Source organism: Rhizopus microsporus, assembly GCF_002708625.1.
Source record: "Rhizopus microsporus ATCC 52813 unplaced genomic scaffold scaffold_17, whole genome shotgun sequence".
NCBI classification, from domain to species: Eukaryota; Fungi; Mucoromycota; class Mucoromycetes; order Mucorales; family Rhizopodaceae; genus Rhizopus; species Rhizopus microsporus.
The window spans coordinates 137,715-160,037 of NW_019671932.1; the positions used below are offsets into that span (position 1 = coordinate 137,715).

Genomic DNA, 22,323 nt, shown 5'->3' on the forward strand with positions numbered 1-22,323 from the left:
AAGATCTTTATATACTTTAGAAGTAACAGATAAATCTTTATGAATGCAAATTAAATCAATAGACAGGTTATAATATTTATTAATCTTGTCTTCTACTTTTAAGTTGCTCTTATTTCTCTAAAAAAGCAAGATGCACTATGGGAAATTTTGTCCTGAAAAGTGAATGTCCCAGAGTCGTCCACTGATTGTCCTAAATAAAATCATTGCTGTTTATTTTTTGCTTTGCTTTTGAAGTGAAGAGTTAAATTGCAGCCAATAGCGTCAACTCTTAAAAACGAAATGTCCTAAGAAAAGGCTCTGGGCTTGGGACATTTTTGGGTTTTTCAAAAATGTCCCAGTAATGACAGCAGAGTGTCCCAAGTAAAATTTTCTTCAAACCCCCAGCCAAAATTTCCCATTGTGATGAAGATAATGTATAGGAGATTTAAGTGTATGTGTACACATTCCCAATGTGTCAGAATATAACTGGAAGAGAAGGCTTCGAAAAGTTCATATTATGTTGGGGAACAAAAACAAAACAAAAAAGAATTAATAACCCAAATTGGCACTTTATTATCAATAGACTGCAGAACCTATTAAGTTCTGTCCTGGTCACGGAAGCGCTTCTTGAGGTTCTCAACTTCACGGTCAAGGAATCGTCTTTGAGCTTGGGCACGCTTAGCGATTTCTTCCACACGAAGCAAGTTAGCTTCGGTAAGCTTTTCTCTGGGGATATTACTTCCAATATCCTCCAACAAATCGAGTACAGTACTCAGTTGATTGGGCAGCCTAATTTATGTTTATATTAGAGATGGTAAAGTAATAAAGATGATCATTTTACCATGTGACGATGGGAGAACCACCCGTGGCAACAGGATGCTCGGTATGCTTGATGATGTACTCCTTAGTAAAGTTCCAATGTCTGTGGCGAAAAGCACGGATTTGATCAACATTGGAAAGGTAAATGGCAGCCGAGTTGGGATCTTGCAAGGCGAATTCCTTGAGGCCAACTTGCTTGGCCCTGTCCTGAACGTACTCCAAAAACTCACGGTGGTTCGTGGGACGATACTTTCTAAAGTCACGGAGGACATGCGTCAAGGGGTTCTCAGGCAAACGTTCGGTGATTTGAAGCAAGTTGTCACCCAAGGGAACCATAGAGTCGTTAGCACCTGATTCACCGCGATGAACCATAGGCTTATCACTAACACCTTCATAAATAACACCGTCAGGGAACATGGGCTAATTGAGACAAGTAAGAAGTCATTCTCGGTTATTTTCTAAACAGTCATCATCCCTACCTGATTCTTTGTTCCCATGATGAAGGTTCTAAACTTGATGTAGTCTTCGGGCATACTACGAGTCCACATCATTTCCATTTCTCGATTGATTGATTCGTACGTCTCGTTAAGTCCAGCCAATTGTTGGTCAAATCTAGCACGATCGCCTTTCTCAGCTGCATCAAGGGCACCTACAGCATAGCGAACGAGATAGGGGGAATAAGAGACCATGGTAACGTGATTAAGTACGAATCCTTTTCTATAATGAACATTAATAAAAATGGTGTATAAAAAAAAAAAAAGACTTACTCAGATTCACTTCCGGCAAAGGCACGAATAAGGGCTAGATTGTCATAAGTTAAGCCTCCAGAAGGATTGATTTTTTTGTAATTGTATAAACTAATATGAAATCAATCTATGATGTCAAAGTGTAGCTAAAGTGTTACTTACGCATAGCTTAAAGCACTATAAACGCGTTAGAACATGCTGCAGACAAGTTTTCTTTATATGAACTTACTATTCCATAAAAGGTTGGCTGCGAATCTTGCTAGAAACCTTGGTCAAAGGAATAGCAATATTGGCAGGCAATACCTTTCTTCCCAAGCCATAGTCATTCCGTGAGCGGTAGAGGATGTCACATGGCTCAAGCAGGTAAGCAGATGCGGCAAAGGTATAATCACGAAAGAGGGCTAATAGGGTTTAAGCATTTTCATACTCTAAAATGAGAGCGTTTACCTGACAAAAGACGCTGATCATTGATATGGTCAACATCATAAATAGGAAGTTCATCACGAACAGCATCGCCAAATTGGCCACTTGCCAACAAACCAGGTGAGCCATCAGGCAGCTGAAGAGGCATACGCTGCAAAAGCGACTCGAGCTTACTAAATTCGGAGGGAAGCTCAGCAAGGGGGTCTTGACGAGGGAGGAATCCATTCTGTTCACCAACCAAGAACATTTGCTGACTCATGTCCTTTTGTTGAGATTCAGTGAGCAAAGCAAAACCTCTCAAGAAAGTACCGGCCTTCAATGAATGAGAAATAGGGCTTGCCTTCATTTGAGCAGGCTTAAGTCTCCGCAGAACAAACATGTTTAGTATAAGTGAATTAAAAATTAAGATGAGACGAAAAAACCCCTCGAGATAGCCATCCCTATTTATTGATTTGCATACAACTGAATAATACCGCCAGTCCACGCAATAATACCGCCATCTATCGGTTTGTTTACGATGCATTTTCTCACGGAGGGTTACAGTTGCACTCTGTTGGGTGCAATCAAACCAGATACAACTTTGACTTACTCTAGAAACCTTGTTGGGTTCTGAGGACAAGATTTTCAAGATTTTTGATCTTTTTGCATTAAGAAATAAGCTTTTGCAAGTCCTCTTGACGAGGGAAATAACCCAGTTGTCATTAAATCTCCGTGGGAATATTGGACTCTTGCATAAAATCTAAGAATTTTCGTAGCATGATCCCCGGATTAAGAAAGGCGGCGACGAATTCACATGACTGCTAATGGAAATAGCTTAGTGGAACCGTTTTAGAAGGCAAGTAAAATACCGAAACACGTAAACACGTACGCCTTATCACGTCAGCTAATAAATGAGCATTCTGTGCTACAAATACTAATTTAATTCTCAGGTAGTAACCATTGTGTGATAATGTTAAAAGAGACACTAAGATACAAGAAGACTGAATTCATCCTTTCACTGATAAAGAAAGTAGTTCTTATTTGTACTTTAAGTTTACTGTGGAATTACAGCTGACGTGGATCTAGCAGTTGTTCTGGGGTAGAATAGCTTAATTAAGGGTTTTCTAGTTTTAGTACAGTGACATCTGAATCAAGAAATGATGTTATGTACTAGTAAGTGTTATTGTAAGGGTAATTCCATTAGTCTCAATAAGCATGAATTATGTTCGGATACGACGCATTGTTTATTTTAGCATTTAACCAGCGGCTTTCAATTCTTGTTTGGAAGAAGATGAGGTAAATCAGTCAACATCATATTTGTTTTCAATGCTTGGTTAAGCTCTTTTGCACGATCATGACTCATCACGGTCCAGTTGGGAGATGTCTGTTTTTTTAACCAGTTAAAGTCTTCAATTTGATCAAAGTAATTGATATCCTCAGTCTAAGATTGTTATTTTCCAGTTTAGTCCTGGTTTATATTGAAATATGTTAAACTGTACCTGAATGGTATATTTGCCACTAGTGACTCCTGTTGAATCTTCTATAATTGGGCGACTTGTAACATGCATCAGTATATCCACCTCATTTGCATCGTGTATACGGAGCTAATATTTCAGTTCAGTCTTGTGTAATGAAACCCTTATACTATACCTCGTTTTACCTGATGACATCCTACTACCAAAAGTGAATGCTTTATGCCATAAATAAGTACTGATCCATCTATCTTCCTGCAAAGGATCACGCAGTCTTGGACATCTTTGATATGTACAGCTGATATCGTTATGTTTGGATCCTCTAGGATCACAATACAGCTTTTTAAATTGGATAGCAACACATCAATACTCTTTTTTTCTATCGTCTTTTGGTCTAATCGTAAAGTTGTATTTGATTTATCTTTTAATAAAACAGTAGCATCAGATAATAGCTCTTCTTTATTATCAGTCTCTGGTTTCTCTTCTGTTAAAGTTGTTTTAAGTACTGAAGACTTCTTCTTGCGCGACTTGAACGAAAACTTTGCTTTGGGTGTTAGTTCTGCTTTTGTCTTTTCTAATCTGTCACCAAGTGATTTCAATTGCTATATACACACACAAGTCAGTCCATCTCTCTTTGTCGTTATCTTCTTTTATTACCAAGGAAAACTGACGTTCATCATAGGATGGTATATAATCCAAAGCTTTCGTAAGCTTTTTTTCCATTGTGTTTATTCTCTGCAAGATAGTATCGAAATGCTGAGACAAGTCAGATTTTGGTAATGAGTAAGATTCATTCAATAGATCTTCAATCTCTACAATAAGCACAGACACAAGTAGTTGGTGAAAGAACAAATATGTTTTTATTATTTTCTTTCTCAATACTTGATTGTTCTTCTTTAAACTGCTGCCAAAACTGATTTGCTGCTTCTGTTGCTGCCATGATCAACTAGGAAGAAAGTACAAAAAAAAAAAAAAAATTGGACGATGTCTAAATACCTTTTAAGGAAGAGCAAAAAGATACATTGCAGTAATAGAACCATTCATTCATATATTACTCTTTTTTACTATCCATTTTATTTATCATTGTGTGTACACCACTCAAAGATGACCCCTTTAACGTGTCGCTTTGATTTCTCCTGTTGCTTCATAGTGTTTTATGGCTTCCAGCAAGGAATCCTCTGGTACTCGATGCTGCATCAAAAACTTATCGTTAAGATGCACAACGGGTATATCAAACATGTATTTATCTCTAAACTCTTTTGGGCATTCTTCCTTGTGAATATCCAACACGGTTAAAGAAAACGGTGTCTGTTCTATTTTATTAGCTTAGCTTTAGCGTTGTAGCTAATCTTACCTTCTTTTGTACATTGACAATGGCTGCCTTTGCTGTCGTACATAAAGAACAGGTGCTTGAACTGAACAAGGTTAATGCTACTTTTCGAGTTGACATTTGAAATGAAAAAGAGAGAAAGAGAGCAAGTTGTTACGCATGTCCCTTTTTAAATCTTGTATTTGCAAAAATTACCAAAAATAGCAGTAGCACTCTATTGCTTATATATGTATATTTTATCCCATCTACGTTCTCTTTTCTTCTCACCATTGTTTTGGCTATTTAAACAATCTTCAAAGTTTACAGAGAACGTAAGATATTATTTTTATCAGTCCTATCGTGTATTAGCTCTCTTTTGAATAAAGTGCTATTAGAACCAAAGAAGTCGTATATAAAAGCGTAATATATTTCACATTGTAAAAGCCACAGGGCTATTCGTAACAAGAAGACTAGTGAATAAAAATAATATATTATTCGCTTTATATTTATCAAGGCGTTAAGGAATGCACTGCCGTTATAGACAGCGCATTAAATCCAGGGTGCACCGTTAGTCTTTTGAAGAGGGAGGACTTTCATTGTCATGTTTTGATTTATAAACAGAGATATTGCATATATTTAATACACTGTTCACATCGCGATTCCACACCATGCCACAAGATTCAAACTTGAGGACAGCATGTACCCTTTGCTTTGATCCAGAAACAAAGAAATTATTCATTTCTTTCATTTTACACTTGTTACAGATCTGACTTGTTAAATATTTGTTAGCATAAATAAATTCGGTCTCCATCAGATTGTTTGCATTTTCGTTTGATTTCCTTAGTAATACGCTTTGTAGGCGCAGCTCGTTTTCCTTTCATACTTGAGCAAGAAGAACCATTTCTGAACACAATGATCCGTTTCCGCTGAGAGGAGGAAGGGAGGTCAGCAGGAGGTAAAGGTACATAATTTATTTTATAAAGCACACACTTTCATACAAATATATATAAATATATATTTTTTCGTAACAAGTTTATTGTTCATTACTTTACATACAAGACAACTGGACGAGCAAAGCCTAAGAGTACAGAAAATATTATTATAGTTATAATACAGCACTATGTAATCATTACCTTTGCCCTCTTCTTTAGGAACACCCAATTCATGATGGCTATTAAACCCTACCTCATTGATCAAATAGTCTGTATAACTCTCGGGTCGAAACTGAAAGTCTTCCTCCACATTAAGAGAACCCTAACGATTGTTAATAAAAAGTTTTATTCACTCATTTCTTACATCAATATGCTTTGCTCTTCTCTGATAGGAGCCGAATTCTTGAGATTCAAGGACTAATGTTCCTCCTGGTTTCAAGCAATCATATATCTTTTTAAAAAACATCTTTAATCCATCATCTCCTTCGTGAATCTGAATCCATTTGGTTACGCTTAGTCTATAAATTCCCAGTAAGATAAAGTACAAAAATTATTATCATGATCTTACGCTAGCACTGTATCATATTTCTCTCCTTCAGCTTGTTCTTTTGTCCAATCTGCAGCCTTAAACGAGACATTATAAGGAAAGTTTTCTATCTCTTTGAAATCAGGCGGAACTGCCATTGGAATAAAACCAAACATATGCGTCATTGAGAGTGGAAAATAATGCGACTTTAGAGTTAAATCAAATGGGCTTTCAAGTTCTGCGCTGTCTGTATTTGGGTTACTTAGTGAATAGACAAGTCTAATATTATTTTCTGCCTTTTGAATCAGGCTTTCATCTATGTCTACACCAAGTATATGTGCAGGTTCTCTCTTTTTGGCTATATTTTCAATGAGTAGCTTGAATATGATTCACAGTATCTCAGCTTACCAATGGCGATAGTGATGTTGCCAGTGTTACATCCAATGTCTAATATTTGCTTGTTTTTAAATAATGCTGGGTCAAGCATGTCAATACGAGGATCAATGTAGCATTTTGACTTGGGAACACGTCGAGATCTATAAAAATGTCAATCAGTAGAACATGCTACTTTAAATTGACTCACGTGTAATATGCGTTGTAATTGCCATATATCTTTTCGGATAACTTTTGCTTATTGTTGTTATCGTTGAATCGCGCTTTCTTTGTGGAAATCGTATTCGTGTTGTTTTCTTTAGAATTAGATCTTTTCATTCCTTTGTTTGAAAATGTGCGGAACAAGGCGTAATTTCTTAATTTACAGTGCTCTGTGGGATTTTAAAAAATAATTGCTTTTTTGAAATAGGTTTTATCTGAATTTGAGGTGTCAGCTTTTAATCAAGACGGAAATATTTTAGACGAAGCTGGTAATGAAGCGACAACTTTCAATACGGTTGATTTTGCTGCATGTTCGTTAGTAACATGGTTAAATTGTTAAAAATGAGAGAGATCCTGAAGAGAGCAGGTTCAGGTACCATACAGTAAGGATGGTGAAGTCTGAGCCTGAACCAATGTGTGGTAATGCATAAGTTTTAATCAATTCTTGGCCATTTCTCTTTCATAAAACATCATCAAAGCCGGCCTCTGACTCTTGCATAATGGTAGAAGCTATACTTTCTTAAAGGAATATTTTAAAGGTACGCGATAAAAATATTACCAAGGCCAAAATTAATGCTCGTCAGTGTCACTTAAGCCAAACCAGTTTAGTCAAAAATAAATGAAAATTATGTTAATGACGGGCCTATATTACATGAAATCGCAAAGAAGAGATTTAACTTTTTCTCTCTCTGACCATGTCTCCGTCAGTCTTAATTAATAAACAAAGAGTCGCCTCAGAAGAGATCAAGAAAAGGTTAATGATGAATTCGATATTATAAGGCTAAAAAATATTAATGATCAGTATGCTCTAAACATGCAGGAGTAAACCAGTATTCACTGCTTCAACAAGCTACCGGCTTCCCTTGAACTTCTCAAGTTAACTCTCAATCGCGATTTATCTGATTTGTCTATATGGGTTTGGATCAGTGCTGTGATATAGCCGAAATAATAGCCAAAGAAAATTACAGGCGATATCGATAAGTCTCTATATAGCCTCTTTATTTAGAATCTCTGGTAATTCAAATAATGAACACTCTATTGAAAATAAAGTCAAATTGATATAATGTAATGCCAAGTGCTTAAGAGAAGAAATGAATCAATATCACCAGGATTCTTATAGTACCTTCCTAAAACGTCATGTTTTCTGTATTCGGTAGTGAATGAAGTTGAGGTAAAAGATCAAACTAAGAATAAAATATCACAATAATAATGATAAAGATCACCCTTTGTTGAATCACATAGTATCAACATGCCTATAGTAGTAATACCAACAATAGCATATCCATTCATATATTTAAATACCAATAAATGCATATTATTATGACTATCATTTTGATGTTATATGTTTTCATTTTACCTGTGTCACATCATCTCTTCCAAAATAATTTTACTTCTATTCTGTTAATGTTGCTCAAAATGTTTGCAAAGTTCCTCTGTTTTTGTATCATGGAATGGCAGTGTTTGTACAAAGCAACACAAGCAATGCTCAGTATTTGACCAAGTAATAGAAAAATGGGTGTTGTTGATTGCTTGACTGTTATGGTTTTTACCTACTACATTCAGTTCATTTATAAAAGACCGCACGACCCTCTTCTGAATCTATTATTGGACCAAACTATGACCAGTATAGAGAAAAAGCAACCGTTGATCTTTCTGTGATATATCTTAGCTTTACAAAAGGCTAATGGCGGGGTGTATAATGAGTTCTTGTCAGTAAAAATTCAATGCTTGTCAATTTGCTTTTATTTGTTAGTGTATGCAAGGGGGAAAGTGAGAGGAAAAAGGAATGTGTGTAATAAATAATCATAGATTGAAATGCAATCAGTCCTTATATTTTGTCATAAACTCTTTATGGAACCGTTCAATGTTCTTGCAAAAAGTATCAAAGAGAGATTCTTCTGGTAAGAATGAACATCGAATATGCAATGTTCCTGGTTCCTGACCAAAGCCTGATCCGGGCACTACGCAGACTCCCGTTGCTTCCAATAGGGCCATTGCATAAAAGCTATCAGGTGACATTCCAGCTCGCTTTGCCTCCCTGATCGCCTTGGAGGGAAGCGTGATTCGAGGAAAGAGATACATGGCGCCCTTTGCTTCTTCACAGACTACACCTTCCAAACGGTTAAAGCAATCAGTCAGACGTTTGGCTCTTCTGTGATATGATGTGTGTATTGCATCGATCTCGGCCTTGAACTGCGGGTAAGAGGCATCACCTTCTGTAGGTGGGTTTGTCATCAGGTCAACCATGATTTGTCCTTGCACATTAGCACATGAAAACATACAGAATATTTTATAGAGTTCTTGTAACACAGCTGGATCTATATTCACACATTCGACGTATCCTCCACGTCTACCACATTCACCTACCATACCCTTGGATGTCGAGTGAAACGAAAAGAGTTCCTGATTATCATACTTGGGTCCCATCGATCTGAGCACCTTCTTGAAGCTGTGGAATGGATGGTCCTGAGGATGAAACACGTTGGCTTGGTACACTTCATCTGCCATGGCAATCAGTCCGTTCTCATGGCAAAACTGAATCACTTCACGGATATTTTCTTTTGGCAAGCACTGTCCCGTTGGGTTGCCTGGATTGATCACGGCCAATGCGCGGACATTCACGTTCTGCTCACGGGCCATGCGTAGAGACTTTTCCAAGCGTGAGAGATCAACCGCGAAATTTTTTTGTTCGTTTAGGTAATATGGCACAGGCTCGGCGCCCATGAGTTGAAGACAGGCTGTATAAATGGGGTATTGTGGGATAGGAATCATGACACCTGTCTTTTGGTGATGATTAGGTTGATGCAGTAGCTGAAGTACCCTGTGGATGCCCTCTGATGCACCTTGTGTCAAAAAGATCGTGTCTGGATCCGCAGGATAGCCGTCTCTATTTTCGATAAATTTGGCAATATTCTGTCGAATATGTGGAACACCCTTTGAGTCCGAATAGGCGCCTAAAAAGCCGATATTCTTGAGTAAGATCTCTGCTCGAGCGATGGCATCGCTAGGATATAGCTTTGACACTAGTTGTCTGTTCTCGATCTTTAACAGGTCTGGATTCTCGCACAGGGATGAAACCTATAGAGATAAGGTCTTATTCCCTCTGTTTCATATCCTCTACTTGTGACTTACCTGTCGAAAGAATGTGATGGGTTTCTGATTAAAGATGTGAGGGTTGCCAATGTTGCAGTAGACAACATTATCAAACTTGAATTTGTTTTGACCGGCTTGAATTGTCTAGGGCGTAGTAAAGTCAATAACCTTACCTCCAGCATTCATACACACATACATACCTTCTCTATCATCTCTGCTCTAGCAGGTAATTCACCAAGTACAGCATATTCCGCGTCTCTTACGTTTGGATTCATTGTTTCCTTTGTCAATGTCCTACTTGGCTCGATAATATCTACGTAGATTAATATATGCTTTTCTTAACGGTTACTTTACTTACCTTCTTTCAGTGCACTTAAAGAAGAGGACAATCGAGTATTTAAGCGATGATAAACCTTTAGATGTGAGAATACTTTAAGCATTGTCGTGTATGTAAAAAGAGGAGGAAAGAAAGAGGTGAGCTGATCTTTACCACTGTAAGTCGCATATCATTTTATACCTCCCTTTGATGACAACAGACATCGGTTTTATTATGGTTAGGCTCACTTTGTATTGAATTATAAATGATTTCATGTGTTAACGTATATGGTCTAGTTTAATTTTAAATTATGTATGACCTGGTCTACAGACATCTCCCCCCACATTTTCCTGGGGAGCCTCTTAAGTCTCCTCTTTTTCTCTCCCCCATATTATTTCTATCTCCGAAATTGGCTTGGACAAGTTCACATGATTCACATGTGCATCACTCGGTGAGGGTTACTTGCTTTTTCATTGAAACCCGACATTTTTGTACAAGAAATCAATATTGAGGCTAATTTAAGGTATTTGTGTCATGTTTGTAACAGACAGGGATTCAGTCCATAATGGTAGTGACTATGCTTGATGTATAAACGTACATGTATTATTGCCTATCTTGTCGTATATCAGTAACTTATAAGGAGTGCATTTTGGTTATGAAAGGATCATCAAAATAGGCGACTGTTTATGAGAGGTGATATGACGGCATGAAAGGAGAGATATAGTCAGAACTTTTATTATAACCTTGATGAGATCAGGTAAAAGAGTAAGAAAATGATCTGTATTTAATAGAGTCGCGCAAGATCTTTGTTACTGCAAGGTCGATCGAAGTGAGATAAGCTTTTTAAATCAAGTATGCCCGCATGTTGCCGTTATTGACTATTCTATTTACACTGTGTTTGTCCTCTTTGCTTTATTCACCCTGTCACTGTTCTTGCTAGCGACTTTCAAAACGCTGTGTACTTTTGTGATTTCTTGCTGGCGAGTATAACAGAGGTAGTCTGTGACCGCCAACCGGAGTATGAACCAGTATACACTAAACAGTAAAACGTTAGCATTAAAAGTTTTTTTTTTTCTTTACTTTGAACATGAATGAGACATTAGAAGAAGTTCGCGAAAAATGTGCACTTCAATTAGAAATGTACCAAAAATGCGTTGAAAATTATCCTCACAGTTGGGATAAAAGTTGTAAGCAGCAAAAAAATGCTTTAAATAAATGCTCTGAAGAAAAGTAAATCATGTTTAAAAAAAATAAAAGACAAGGGGCTTGTGTAATTGACTATTCATAGTGTTGGTATCATAAAGTTTGTAAAGACACAATGTACACCACAGATCAATGCCTATGATAAATGCTTACAAGAGAATACCGAAGATCCACGCAACTGTATTCCAGTATTTAAAGATTTGTATCTTTGTACCGAAGCTGCTTCAGTAACTTTTAAAGAACAACAAAAAGAAAAGACAACATCAAATTAGATTTTATAAATGTATATTAAACATGGATATCTTTGACACCTTTTTGACTATAAGCTTCAAATTGCTTTTGTCCTTTTCTCAACATGTATTCTATCGTAGCAAAGTCCGTTCTTCTTATGTTGTGCTGTCTAAACTCTTTACGTATAAATGCATAAAAACGTGGTCGAGTTTCCTAATGGATGTTATACGCTTGTTCACTTTTATATCATCTTACCATTGGCTTTTCCCTTGCTGCTCTAAAGCATTTTCTATAAAATTGAATGACTTCGTTCTGTAATCCTGAACGCTTTAACGGTCCTGGCATTCTATATATTAAATTAAAATAAAAGAGAAAGGGAAAAAAATGACAGGTTCCATCTGTGACGCATGTCCGGAATTTAAATACCGCGACTCTGTACAGTTACGACTAAGAATGGTTTATTTGATAATAATTTTTAATGGCCGATGAGCACATAGTATCCTCTTGCTTTACTGTCCGGGTCAGATCGCAGTGAGAAGGAATGAAAAACCCTTTTAGGATTAAAGAGAAAATGTAAAAGTATTACGTATTAGGGATGATAATTAACTATCTGAAAATTTTTGTTGAATGTAATGAAGACGCTTGACAAAGGGTTCACCAAGGTGATTTGAAGCTTCAGGGAATTGAGAGTGAGCTAAGTAGTCCATTTCGAGCAATATTGCACATATGGAAGGTCAACGAATGAGCCAGGCATAGATTGATTTTCTCGCTTTCTTGGTAAGGAGTGTTGGTGGTAAGAGGTTCAAAAGATAGGAAAGTGGATCGTCAATAGATTTGGGCATCTGAAGGCGGTTGTGGGTATCTAAGCAAGAAAAACTATTCTTACGTGAAAAAAGTTCATTTGGATGAAAGGGGCAGGCTTGGAGTTTACCATGAGGTAACCAACCAAGTCGCCATCGCACGCAGCGAGACCGTTCACTTCTTGTCATTGGTATCCGAAGAATAAAGATTTAGTTGAAGAAATTGGTTGTTCATTTTTAATCTCAGTTAATTTTTAAGCTCTATTTAAAGTTGATCACTTACTAGCCCTTTTTTCTTTTTCTTTGTGTATTATAAACATATATTTGTCCATGACAGCTTATACACTGCTTGAATAGCCTCTTTCAAGGCGAATAGCATAAAGTAATATTTTATTAAAACAGTCTCTCTCTCTTTTTTTTTGTGTATGATTGCCTGTCTTAAAAAGAGTAAAGCCAAAAATAACTTACAAAAAGAGTAAAATCTATTTTTAATTTTTTTTTCTTTCTTTTTCATTTCTTCCTTTGCAAATATATACACAAACCATGGGATTAAATACATGCTGCTTCTGTGTTCCTTTAAGGTACGCTTGAGATCCTATCGATAGAAAAAAAAAAAAAAAAAAGAGAAAGAATCACTTATGTTGCCCCTTAGAACTGGAGTCACTGTTATTGCAACTATCTCATTTGTAATATATTAAATACTATAAATTAACAGTTTTTAACTTATTTATCGGAAAGCTATTTTATTTGGCATGTTTAATAAGTTTCATAATGGGAAGAGATGGTAAACAACAATATAAGATGGTTGATGAATATGTTTGTGATGTCATATAGGTATTCATAGTTTCCCTAAAGAAGACCTGTCAGCTGTACTTGGTATCTACTGGACTGCTGTAGCCGTTGTCAGTTTATATACCGCAAGTTCACTTCTTGGTATCCTTGGTGGTGCCACAGTAAGAAAAGAACATTTATAGATATATATGGCAAGCTGATATGTATTTTTTTTAGCAAAATCGAACTATGATCAATATCTTTCGATTCTTGTATTGGACAATGGCTCTCTTGATACTAGTGACATCAACAGTAACATGGATCATGATGTTGGTTAAACGAAACAGCATTGTGTCAGAATGTCAAAGATACCTTTTAGAACAAGATAGTAAACAAAATTCATATTATACTCCAGTGACATTACCTGACGGAAGAATGGTTGCTCATCAAGAAGACTGTACTAGTGCAACAAAACAAGTGATCATTATCATTGGCATCTTTGTATTCCTTGGTAACTTCATACAGGTAAAAATAAATAAATATATATAAATTGATGTATAGAATAGAAATTGACAAAGTTTATAGCTCTACTTTGCATCGGCTATTAATGCCTATGCACGCAGACTGAAATCCATTGGCACCATTCAACATCATAAACTCCGTGATATGGATGAGTTTCCAGAAACAGCCAAAATGACGGTCTATTAATCTGAATTTTAAATTTAATTGTACACAGAATGCAGACAGAGAAAAAGACCACTGACACAGACACACTTTTTTTTTTTTCTTTAATAAAAATATCTTTTTGATTGAGTGTCCCTTCCCTTCATTTTGTTAATTCTCTTTATTACATTTGGACACTCTTTCAATTAGATAATACATTCATTCATTTTTTCTTTTCAGTCATTCAACCCATGTATTCTCATATTAATGACCAGCTTTCTATTCAAGATATTGAATATGAAAGTGCTTATTTTAATGACTATGACCAAGAAATGGTCGAAGCAGTAAACAAAACAGATTATAATGATCAACAAAAAGAACAAGAAGATCAAGAACAAGATGATGAATATATCATTGATGAACGTCTTTTAAAGCTTATTGTTGATGTTCAATCTTACCTTTCAGAAGCACCAGCAGCTGATTCTCCTTTATTGGCATTACAATACAAGATGTATACCTATCTTAAGCAACGTGCAATGGAAGTAAGAATGGAAAATAATCAAGACTTTGCTACATTTTAACGATTAATTTAATGATTCTCTTTCACACAAATATGCTTCATAAGAACAACAACAAAAAAAAAGTATAAAACATATTAAACACTAAAAATAAACTTTTGCTTTTATAAAAGAAGACAAGGGTCATTGGTGATTATTATTATTACTCTTGAATTTGTTGATAGCGGCTTTAAAATAAGATACGATCGACATGATTGACATAATATTGATAAAGAGAAGCAATTGAATCAGTGACCATACATGTTTGCATCAGAATTAATCTAAATACTCAACAAAGCGAAAGCCATAAAATTAAAGATTTGACTAAGTCCTAATAAAACCCCCCCCCTTATCAAATTATTCCATAATTGCATCGCAATTAGCTAATCTTCTCTTATTCTCGGAAGGGCAGACGCTCGAGTTTTATATTTTTCAATTTCATATTGGCTGATTTGATTTGGAGAAAAATGAGGAATGGGCACTCCAAGTACACATGAAGTACGGCCCGACAAACCAATTGCGAGAGATGAAAAAGTATCCCGAGACTTGGCGGATCTAGAGACACATTCTGGGTTGATGTACATTAAGCTACCCTTTGTAAGTCTTTTGATTATTTTTCCATTCTTTTCCTCAACGAACTGTGAATGCTTTAATTGCTCGAAGCAATAGACACATGTTTGAAACATCTTATATTCACTAGTAATACAGACATTGCCTCTTTTTCCGCACATTATATCAAACCATCTTCCTCTGTATCTACAGTGTCCTTTTATTCTACTTCCTACTCCTGTACCTCTATCCTCGATGAGTTGCACTAGTTTATCCCATCCTATTGTGTTATGAGGATTAGTTGAGCTTCTACAACCATCATACTAATTTTTATATTATCTCTTTTTGAAACTATTTTTCTCCTTTCTTTGTCTTTGCAATTTTGCTCTTTTCTTGGACAAGTAGAATCTTTGTAATTGGCCAGGATAACCAACATGCAGGTTAAAAGAAGTTTGACATTCGGATATAGAGGCATTTGTTGTTGTAATAGGCGCTTCCGATAATATAACTTTGGCTTTTGATACCTCTTTTCCGTCAGTAGTGTATTTCTTTGCTCTTTCCAATTTTTTTCTGACTTGACGGTGAGAGCAGCCAATATTAATGTCTGCAGGATTTATAACCTGTTGTGAAGGTAAATTCAGATAGTCTTTGTTGTCTTGAAGATCAATATTTGTTTCCTTCAAGATTTGGTATCGGTTATATAATTTCAAGTGAAACTTGTGCCTGTCGAAGTTGGATGCTTTATTGTTCTTCCACGTTAATACCACTTGAACTTGATTCGACTAATGAAGAGGAAGATTCTTCTTTTTTAAAGAAAAGATTTCTGTCCCTGGAAGTTTTGGCAATCGAATCAAAGTTTTCGTTGACATAGTCTTTCCATAACTCAATTATCAACTTTTGGCCACTGTTTTCCATAAAGCTTCTCATCACACTAGTCTCCAGGCCGGCAAAAGACGCAGCATTTGTCATGATTACGGGTGGAAACCTTGTCTTGTTTGACAAGCTGTTTTTCGCTTTCAGGAGGCCAGCCTCAAGTTTTTTGCTGTTCCTTATCTTATTCAAAATCACAGTAGAGATATAATTATGCATTGAATTGTCAAAGCATGTAAAATAGGTAAGGTCATTATTATGTTGCCGTTTGCTTCTTTTAGCAAAGTCTGACTGTGTTGGTTCTTCATTATTGAGCTTTCGCTTATTGACGCGTATAGGTATTGGTGTTTGTTTATCTTCAACAAAGAAGCTCCTTTGCTTTTTCTTCTTTGAGCTACACATACTGTACTTATAGAGTTATTTTTACTGAGTGTAGATGTATCACTCCATAGTGTTACCTTTTGTTAAAAAACAAGTGCTTACAAAAAAGCCGTTTTACGTGCGTAATACGCAAATGAATCGAAGTGATTTATACAATTTTATAACTACTGAATCGGATAGGTTAAGAATACAGGCAATGGCCCCACCCAAGGCATTTTCTTATCTTGCTTCGCCTTTCAACACCTTAGTGGAATCTTACAAGCTTAATGGTTATCAACTGCCTTTGCTTTTTTACACTGACAATGTAAATAGCAATCGAGCTTTTTTGGAAGGTGTACTACCAAGTTTATTGAAAAATGACAGTAAGGCCATTGTATGCAAGCCAGCAAACATTGAAGAACAGCCTAGCAATGATTACGGTTCGAGTTTACCTGCTTTGGTACTTCCTAATGCAATGGGTGTGCTTGTATTTTCTGATTCTGAAAAAACCAACCTTGCATGTCAAAACATTTTGGATAATTTGGAAGATCATCCCGAATACTTGAGTTTCAATTGTGAATGGATAGCAAGATATCATGGTACTTTTAATGTTGGATTAAGAAAAACACAAGCATCTTTAAATGAAGTATTACTTATCCAACTCTGTTATAAAAGCAAAACTTACCTGTTTCGCACTTTTGAGTTCACCGAGGATGATTTTCCTGGAAAACTAAGGTATCTTTTGAAATGTGAAAATGTGAAGAATGTAAATGGTAACTTTCTGCGCTTACAAAAAGGATACAAGACAAACTCAAAAGGTATCATTGAGCTGGGAACATTTTATAAGGATAGAGGGATTATAGAGAAAAGATCCTTATCCTTGGCCAAAGTTTGTGCTGTTGTTTTGAAATCTTCGTTACCAAAAAACAAATAACGTTCGGTGTGGAAATTGGAATGCTCCTAGGCTCACATAAGATCAAATTAATTATGCTGCGTTAGATGCATATGTTAGCGTGGCTATCTTTGAGAGCTTGATCGATTGTCCTGTAATAAATGAAAAAGTCAGACCATCAACTGCAAAAGGCACATTGGTTGCATTATATACAAATTCCTGTAAGGCTTTTCATGTACTTTTGGGTATTTAAAGGACTTACAAGAGGAATTAGATGAACTCCACCCGGCCACAAAATTGTATCTTGAAAAAAAAAAAAAACAGAACAGATTTATATGAAGATTTTGCATCATTATTCGGAGATTGTTCTGTCTTTTTCTTTTAATTAGTATGTCACCTTCTATAAACAGTACCAGCGAAGAGTTGTTAATTCCTGATTCAGACCTTGATTTACAAACATGGTTAAAAGAGATTGAAGGTGCTGAAGGCCTCATGACTGAAGTAGAATCTAAAGCTGATTTACTTCAAGCCAAGATTGATGCTCTATTAAAAGAAGTAACCAAGCAAGAACCAGAGAAAGAAAAAGAATAAACCAGCTGTATACCCTCCCTCAATACTTTCTTTCCTCGTGTACTTGATAAGGACCACGTTGTTTTGTTGAGACGTGTTCGACTGACATGTATACTTGATAAAATATTGAGAAATAAACAATGTTATAAAAGACAATAATACAGTTTGTAATCTATTTTTTAAATGTGAGTGTATAATAAGGTGGTCAACATTTTATGAATAGCACAAAAGTGTAGCTCTTTTTACTTTAAATAATAAATATTTCCTTTTTCTCTCTTTCTTTTTAATCATGTCGTCGTTGGAAAGAGAAATCTTTAAAAAGCCCCAATTACCCTTGGAATCAATAAGAGCAGATGAAGGAAGCTTTAAGTGAGAAAGATATATGCACACATGTCTGTAATATATTAACAATGAATAGTAATATTCCATCATCACAGCGTCAGCGTTCTTCTTCTCAAAAATACAGTCCAAATGAATGGCAAGATTACTTTGATGAATCCATCAATTTGAACATATCAGGAACCAATGACGTGTTTCGCATATACAAGAGTGACCCAGTTAAGCCAGACGGGCCCTTATTTCTTATGCATCATGGGGCAGGATCTTCCGGTCTTTCGTTTGGATGGGTAGCAAAGCATATCAAGGAGCTTACCCAAGGCGAGTATGGCGTGATAGCTATCGACTGTAGAGGACATGGTGCGACCAAGACTGAAGATGAATTGGATTTTTCATTGGAACGTATGTCGACTGATTTAATAGCTATCATCCGAGATATTGTGAAAGATAATCAGGACATTGTTCTGGTTGGTCATAGGTATAGGTTGACATATACAGGTCAATAACTAACATTCATTAGTATGGGTGGATCAGTCGTAGTCAATGTGGCTCATAAGCGAGTGTTCAAGAACATCATGGGTGTCACGGTGATTGATGTGGTCGAAGGATCAGCCATGGATGCATTATCTTCCATGACTAGAATCTTAAATTCAAGACCAAAGCAATTTAATACATATGAGCAAGCGGTTCAATGGAGGTAAAGTAAAAAGACAAATACCTTTTTTGTAACTTATTATCTCTAGTATTCAATCAAATACCTTGATGAACCTAGCATCTGCCAAACTCTCTATCCCTCCTTTACTTACATCAACCGATAATAAACTTAAATGGATCACAGATCTCTCAAAGACACAACCTTACTGGTCTGAATGGTTTACAGGTCTAAGCGAAAAATTTCTAAACTCTGGTACGGCCAAACTGTTGATACTGGCAGGAACAGATAGACTGGATAAACCACTAATTATTGGACAAATGCAAGGTAAATTCCAACTAGAGATATTTACAGATTCAGGTCATTTTGTCCAAGAGGACGTACCTATGAAAACGGCTACATGTTTGATAGAATTTTTCAGACGAAACCGTCGTTTGATCTTACCTCCCAAAGTGTTTAGTAAATAAATAAGAGAAAAAAAAAATTTTCATGCAAACTACGCGCGCGCGTGCCATGTAATTATTTTTTCTCTCTCTTTTTTTTTACATATTATGGGAATCAAAGGCTTAAATCAGCTGATCTCTGAACATGCACCTAATGCAATCAAACGTTATGAATTGAAGAACTTTTTTGGTCGTAAAGTGGCCATTGACGCATCGATGAGCATCTATCAATTTATGATTGCCGTTCGTCAACAGGACGGTCAAGTCCTTCAAAATGAAGAAGGCGAAACGACCAGTCACTTGATGGGTATGTTTTATCGTACGGTTCGTATAGTCGAGAATGGAATTAAACCAGTTTATGTCTTTGACGGAAAACCACCTACTTTGAAATCCGGAGAGGTATAAAAGATATACATATATTTATAAAATAAAAGCTAATATACATATAGTTGGCAAAAAGAAAAGCACGCAAGGAAGAAGCTCAACAAAAAATGGAGGAAGCAGCCGAAGTTGGTACAGCAGCTGATGTGACAAGATATACAAAACGAACAGTCAGAGTGACCGATCAACATAATGCGGAGTGTAAGCGATTGTTGAAAGCTATGGGTATTCCCTATGTCGAAGCGCCTTGTGAAGCAGAGGCTCAATGTGCTGAGCTGGCTAGAGGTGGTAAAGTGTATGCAGCTGCCTCAGAAGATATGGATACTCTCACGTTCAAGGCACCCGTTCTGTTACGCCACTTGACGTTTTCTGAAGCACGCAAGTTGCCGATTGATGAAATCAATTTGGAAAGGGCATTGGAAGGTATGGGATTAACTTCGGAGCAGGTAAAAAGAAAAGAAAAGAAAAGAAAAGAAAAGAAAAGAAAAGAAAAGATAAAGTAGCAGGGCGAATTCATATTTTATAGTTTATCGATCTCTGTATTCTCTTGGGTTGTGATTATACTGAGAGTATTAAGGGTGTTGGACCAAAAAGCGCTTATAATTTGATTAAAGAACACAAGACGATTGATGAAGCAATCAAGCATCTTGGTGCAAAGTTGAAAGAAGGTATACCAAAAGATTGGAATTATGCCGAAGCTCGTGAACTGTTTGTTAAACCTGTGGTGACTCCAGCATCTGAAGTTGAGGTAAGAAGGATAGCAATAATAAAAAGTTGAAATAATAACTTGTGTCATATATAGCTTTCCTGGGGTACGCCTGATGTGGATGCTGTTGTTGATTTCTTGGTGAGAGAGAAAGGATTTTCGTAAATACTAATTACAAACATGCGCAGTAAACGTGGCTCTTAACAATGTGATTTATTAGTGAGGATCGTATAAGAAAGGGCTGTGAAAGATTAGCAAAGAATTTAAAACAGGCAACACAGACAAGAGTACAGGATTTCTTTAAAGTGGTGCCAAATGGAGATAAGGTAAACTTGATGTTAGTCTATATTACTTATATTCATTGTATCATAGAACACAAAGAAACGCCCTGCAGAAGAGACAGCAAAGAAAGGTGCGGCTTCCAAGAGAGGAAAAAAGAAATAACGATGTTTCTTTTAATTTTTTTTTTTTTTTACTATTGAATGCGTATTGGTTATGCCTTCATTTAATACATGTATTATTACATTGTTTGTAAGTCCATTTTGCCCTAAAAGAAGTATCTTGAGTGAAATTTCTCGATGAGGCCTATTTTCCAAACATGCATCATGCATTTATTTTAGTATAATCTCAGGTGATAAATATTCAAGTCGTAGCTTCGTTTATTAGTCTTGGATGCTGTCACTGGTTGTAATCTCTTGTTTTGGACGACAGGGAATTGAGAAGGCCAGTTGAACAAAATACACCGCTGTTTATAATTGCGTATCAACGCTGGAAAAATTGAATAAATATACTCTAGTAAAAAATGAACTAAGCAAGCTCTATCATGTTTAACGTTGTTTAGCTGTGTATGTAAAGTCAAAAGTGTAATGTTCATAAAATGAAATAAAAAGGCATGTTCCCACAAAACAAGAAATATATGTCTAAATAGAAATGAAGTAAATACATTAGTATTATATGACCATTGGGAAATAATACGACTTATAAAGAGTGTCTTTCATTGAATTTTATTATAGAGCTGACTATTATCATTGCTAGACTCTTTGCTTATCAAAAAGAAGTAAAAAGGAAAGTCTATGTGGATTATCTTTGTTTGTGTATTTTAATAGCATTTTTTATTCATGTTAGTTAATATTACACTATGACAAACAATACTATTGCAAGTAGCTGATCTTCAAATGTATCGTAAAGGTTATTATCAAACAGTTCGCACGCCCCAAAGGTAATAGTTGAGGTACATCTTTTTCAGAATAACAGAGTCCTATGCAATTATAAATGTTTGGTTATATTGCTGACTATTTTGTTGCAAGATACTCGATTTACCTGAAGAAACATCACTCTCAGTTGGGCAAGTAAATCCAAGAAGTTTGACCCAGCAATATCTTGTACTCCATCATTGTTATCAAACTTCTCCTTCCAGAATTCAATATTAAGGAACACCAATACTTGCAAACCTATGGGAGGTACGACAACAGCATGGGGCAAAAAATATTTCCCTTGATGAGGAGGAAATCCAGCCACACTCTTCGTTGCTTCCACCAGTAAGCTTGAAATGTAGCAATCTACCATACAATTTGTGCCCCACCTATCGACCATCTTTTGCTGGTCGCTTGAAACATTCTCTTGAGCAATCATGCTCAGCGCACTCTTACGGTTGGCATGAGTGATCTTGGAGGTATGAATACTAACCCGTTTAAAAGCATCGACATAGATTTTATGCTGATCTCTGTATGTAATTGGCGTAAATCTATCATCTTCCTTGAAAACCACAGTCTCGTACTAATTTTCAGGGCGAGTGGAGTCAGGAAAAGGCTCGTTCTCGAAGTGGGATCTTGAAAAAAGGTTCTTTGCCAGAGCGCCGATAGAGCATACTTCAACATCATGATGTCGAACAGACAAGCCATATTCAATCTTGCCATGTTAACTGGCTTTTCCAAAAATGATAGTTGCAACCAAAGTAATGCATTCCGATAGGGAGATTTTTGGCGCACTCCCTCGCGCACTACCAAATCTCAAAACAGTGACACTACCTTCTCATGGAGTAGTCGCGAGGAGTGTGCGCTTCCTATTGCTGTTATACTATGCCGACCCAATTAATATAAATATTATCGCAAGCGCGATATTTTTCGTAGGTGCACGAAATCGAAATCACGT

At 36.3% G+C, this 22,323-nt stretch overlaps 11 protein-coding genes across 11 annotated transcripts; 6 read left to right on the forward strand and 5 right to left on the reverse strand.

Annotated features, from left to right (window-relative positions):
- Nucleotides 1-3,216: 3,216 nt before the first annotated feature.
- RHIMIDRAFT_240568 (TBCC-domain-containing protein) lies at nucleotides 3,217-4,358 on the reverse strand (the record flags this gene model as incomplete). Its single annotated transcript, XM_023609410.1, has 5 exons — nucleotides 3,217-3,387; nucleotides 3,446-3,550; nucleotides 3,607-4,020; nucleotides 4,076-4,230; nucleotides 4,301-4,358. The coding sequence occupies 5 exons, from the start codon at nucleotides 4,356-4,358 to the stop codon at nucleotides 3,217-3,219; spliced, it is 903 nt and encodes a 300-aa protein (XP_023463159.1).
- Nucleotides 4,359-4,531: 173 nt separating this feature from the next.
- Nucleotides 4,532-4,868, reverse strand: RHIMIDRAFT_240569 (uncharacterized protein; the record flags this gene model as incomplete). Its single annotated transcript, XM_023609411.1, has 2 exons — nucleotides 4,532-4,726; nucleotides 4,773-4,868. The coding sequence occupies 2 exons, from the start codon at nucleotides 4,866-4,868 to the stop codon at nucleotides 4,532-4,534; spliced, it is 291 nt and encodes a 96-aa protein (XP_023463160.1).
- Nucleotides 4,869-5,512: 644 nt separating this feature from the next.
- RHIMIDRAFT_294308 (Bin3-domain-containing protein) lies at nucleotides 5,513-6,966 on the reverse strand (the record flags this gene model as incomplete). Its single annotated transcript, XM_023614075.1, has 7 exons — nucleotides 6,769-6,966; nucleotides 6,594-6,721; nucleotides 6,228-6,543; nucleotides 6,024-6,177; nucleotides 5,861-5,981; nucleotides 5,780-5,805; nucleotides 5,513-5,716 (listed from the first exon to the last, which is right to left on the reverse strand). Exons 1-7 carry the CDS (start codon nucleotides 6,894-6,896, stop codon nucleotides 5,513-5,515), a joined length of 1,077 nt encoding a protein of 358 aa, XP_023463161.1. The 5' UTR covers nucleotides 6,897-6,966.
- Nucleotides 6,967-8,600: 1,634 nt separating this feature from the next.
- Nucleotides 8,601-10,147, reverse strand: RHIMIDRAFT_285828 (alanine aminotransferase; the record flags this gene model as incomplete). Its single annotated transcript, XM_023613316.1, has 3 exons — nucleotides 8,601-9,857; nucleotides 9,912-10,016; nucleotides 10,073-10,147. 3 exons carry the CDS (start codon nucleotides 10,145-10,147, stop codon nucleotides 8,601-8,603), a joined length of 1,437 nt encoding a protein of 478 aa, XP_023463162.1.
- Nucleotides 10,148-11,275: 1,128 nt separating this feature from the next.
- Nucleotides 11,276-11,663, forward strand: RHIMIDRAFT_240572 (uncharacterized protein; the record flags this gene model as incomplete). Its single annotated transcript, XM_023609412.1, has 2 exons — nucleotides 11,276-11,418; nucleotides 11,477-11,663. The coding sequence occupies 2 exons, from the start codon at nucleotides 11,276-11,278 to the stop codon at nucleotides 11,661-11,663; spliced, it is 330 nt and encodes a 109-aa protein (XP_023463163.1).
- A 994-nt stretch (nucleotides 11,664-12,657) lies between these two features.
- RHIMIDRAFT_47513 (uncharacterized protein) lies at nucleotides 12,658-14,021 on the forward strand. The gene is made up of 6 exons (XM_023615291.1): nucleotides 12,658-13,003; nucleotides 13,075-13,108; nucleotides 13,161-13,206; nucleotides 13,257-13,375; nucleotides 13,431-13,718; nucleotides 13,779-14,021. The coding sequence occupies exons 1-6, from the start codon at nucleotides 12,966-12,968 to the stop codon at nucleotides 13,899-13,901; spliced, it is 648 nt and encodes a 215-aa protein (XP_023463164.1). The 5' UTR covers nucleotides 12,658-12,965; the 3' UTR covers nucleotides 13,902-14,021.
- On the forward strand, nucleotides 13,723-14,607 carry RHIMIDRAFT_47548 (uncharacterized protein). Its single transcript, XM_023615292.1, has one exon. It carries the CDS (start codon nucleotides 14,108-14,110, stop codon nucleotides 14,435-14,437), a length of 330 nt encoding a protein of 109 aa, XP_023463165.1. The 5' UTR covers nucleotides 13,723-14,107; the 3' UTR covers nucleotides 14,438-14,607.
- Nucleotides 14,608-15,703: 1,096 nt separating this feature from the next.
- On the reverse strand, nucleotides 15,704-16,234 carry RHIMIDRAFT_240575 (uncharacterized protein; the record flags this gene model as incomplete). The annotated part of the gene is made up of 1 exon (XM_023609413.1): nucleotides 15,704-16,234. One exon carries the CDS (start codon nucleotides 16,232-16,234, stop codon nucleotides 15,704-15,706), a length of 531 nt encoding a protein of 176 aa, XP_023463166.1.
- A 112-nt stretch (nucleotides 16,235-16,346) lies between these two features.
- Nucleotides 16,347-17,190, forward strand: RHIMIDRAFT_299880 (uncharacterized protein; the record flags this gene model as incomplete). The annotated part of the gene is made up of 1 exon (XM_023614337.1): nucleotides 16,347-17,190. The coding sequence occupies one exon, from the start codon at nucleotides 16,347-16,349 to the stop codon at nucleotides 17,124-17,126; it is 780 nt and encodes a 259-aa protein (XP_023463167.1). The 3' UTR covers nucleotides 17,127-17,190.
- Nucleotides 17,191-17,864: 674 nt separating this feature from the next.
- Nucleotides 17,865-19,141, forward strand: RHIMIDRAFT_47581 (protein phosphatase methylesterase 1). Its single transcript, XM_023615293.1, has 4 exons — nucleotides 17,865-18,023; nucleotides 18,073-18,468; nucleotides 18,511-18,687; nucleotides 18,734-19,141. Exons 1-4 carry the CDS (start codon nucleotides 17,944-17,946, stop codon nucleotides 19,107-19,109), a joined length of 1,029 nt encoding a protein of 342 aa, XP_023463168.1. The 5' UTR covers nucleotides 17,865-17,943; the 3' UTR covers nucleotides 19,110-19,141.
- Nucleotide 19,142: 1 nt separating this feature from the next.
- Nucleotides 19,143-20,678, forward strand: RHIMIDRAFT_47586 (DNA-repair protein rad2). Its single transcript, XM_023615294.1, has 6 exons — nucleotides 19,143-19,484; nucleotides 19,535-19,912; nucleotides 19,993-20,214; nucleotides 20,269-20,333; nucleotides 20,393-20,498; nucleotides 20,545-20,678. The coding sequence occupies exons 1-6, from the start codon at nucleotides 19,194-19,196 to the stop codon at nucleotides 20,614-20,616; spliced, it is 1,134 nt and encodes a 377-aa protein (XP_023463169.1). The 5' UTR covers nucleotides 19,143-19,193; the 3' UTR covers nucleotides 20,617-20,678.
- The last annotated feature ends 1,645 nt before the right edge of the window (nucleotides 20,679-22,323 follow it).

Excerpts from the sequence above, each read along its gene's own strand:
- RHIMIDRAFT_47513 (XM_023615291.1), top strand. The coding sequence starts at position 12,966 with ATGGGATTAAATACATGCTGCTTCTGTGTTCCTTTAAG. Across the intron at positions 13,207-13,256 it reads TTTCATAATGGGAAGAGATG|GTATTCATAGTTTCCCTAAA; the intron begins GTAAACAACAAT and ends GATGTCATATAG. Across the intron at positions 13,376-13,430 it reads GTATCCTTGGTGGTGCCACA|CAAAATCGAACTATGATCAA; the intron begins GTAAGAAAAGAA and ends TATTTTTTTTAG.
- RHIMIDRAFT_47548 (XM_023615292.1), top strand. The coding sequence starts at position 14,108 with ATGTATTCTCATATTAATGACCAGCTTTCTATTCAAGATATTGAATAT.
- RHIMIDRAFT_47581 (XM_023615293.1), top strand. The coding sequence starts at position 17,944 with ATGTCGTCGTTGGAAAGAGAAATCTTTAAAAAGCCCCAATTACCCTTG. Across the intron at positions 18,469-18,510 it reads ATTGTTCTGGTTGGTCATAG|TATGGGTGGATCAGTCGTAG; the intron begins GTATAGGTTGAC and ends AACATTCATTAG. Across the intron at positions 18,688-18,733 it reads GAGCAAGCGGTTCAATGGAG|TATTCAATCAAATACCTTGA; the intron begins GTAAAGTAAAAA and ends TATTATCTCTAG.
- RHIMIDRAFT_47586 (XM_023615294.1), top strand. The coding sequence starts at position 19,194 with ATGGGAATCAAAGGCTTAAATCAGCTGATCTCTGAACATGCACCTAAT. Across the intron at positions 19,913-19,992 it reads TGGGATTAACTTCGGAGCAG|TTTATCGATCTCTGTATTCT; the intron begins GTAAAAAGAAAA and ends CATATTTTATAG. Across the intron at positions 20,215-20,268 it reads CTCCAGCATCTGAAGTTGAG|CTTTCCTGGGGTACGCCTGA; the intron begins GTAAGAAGGATA and ends TGTCATATATAG.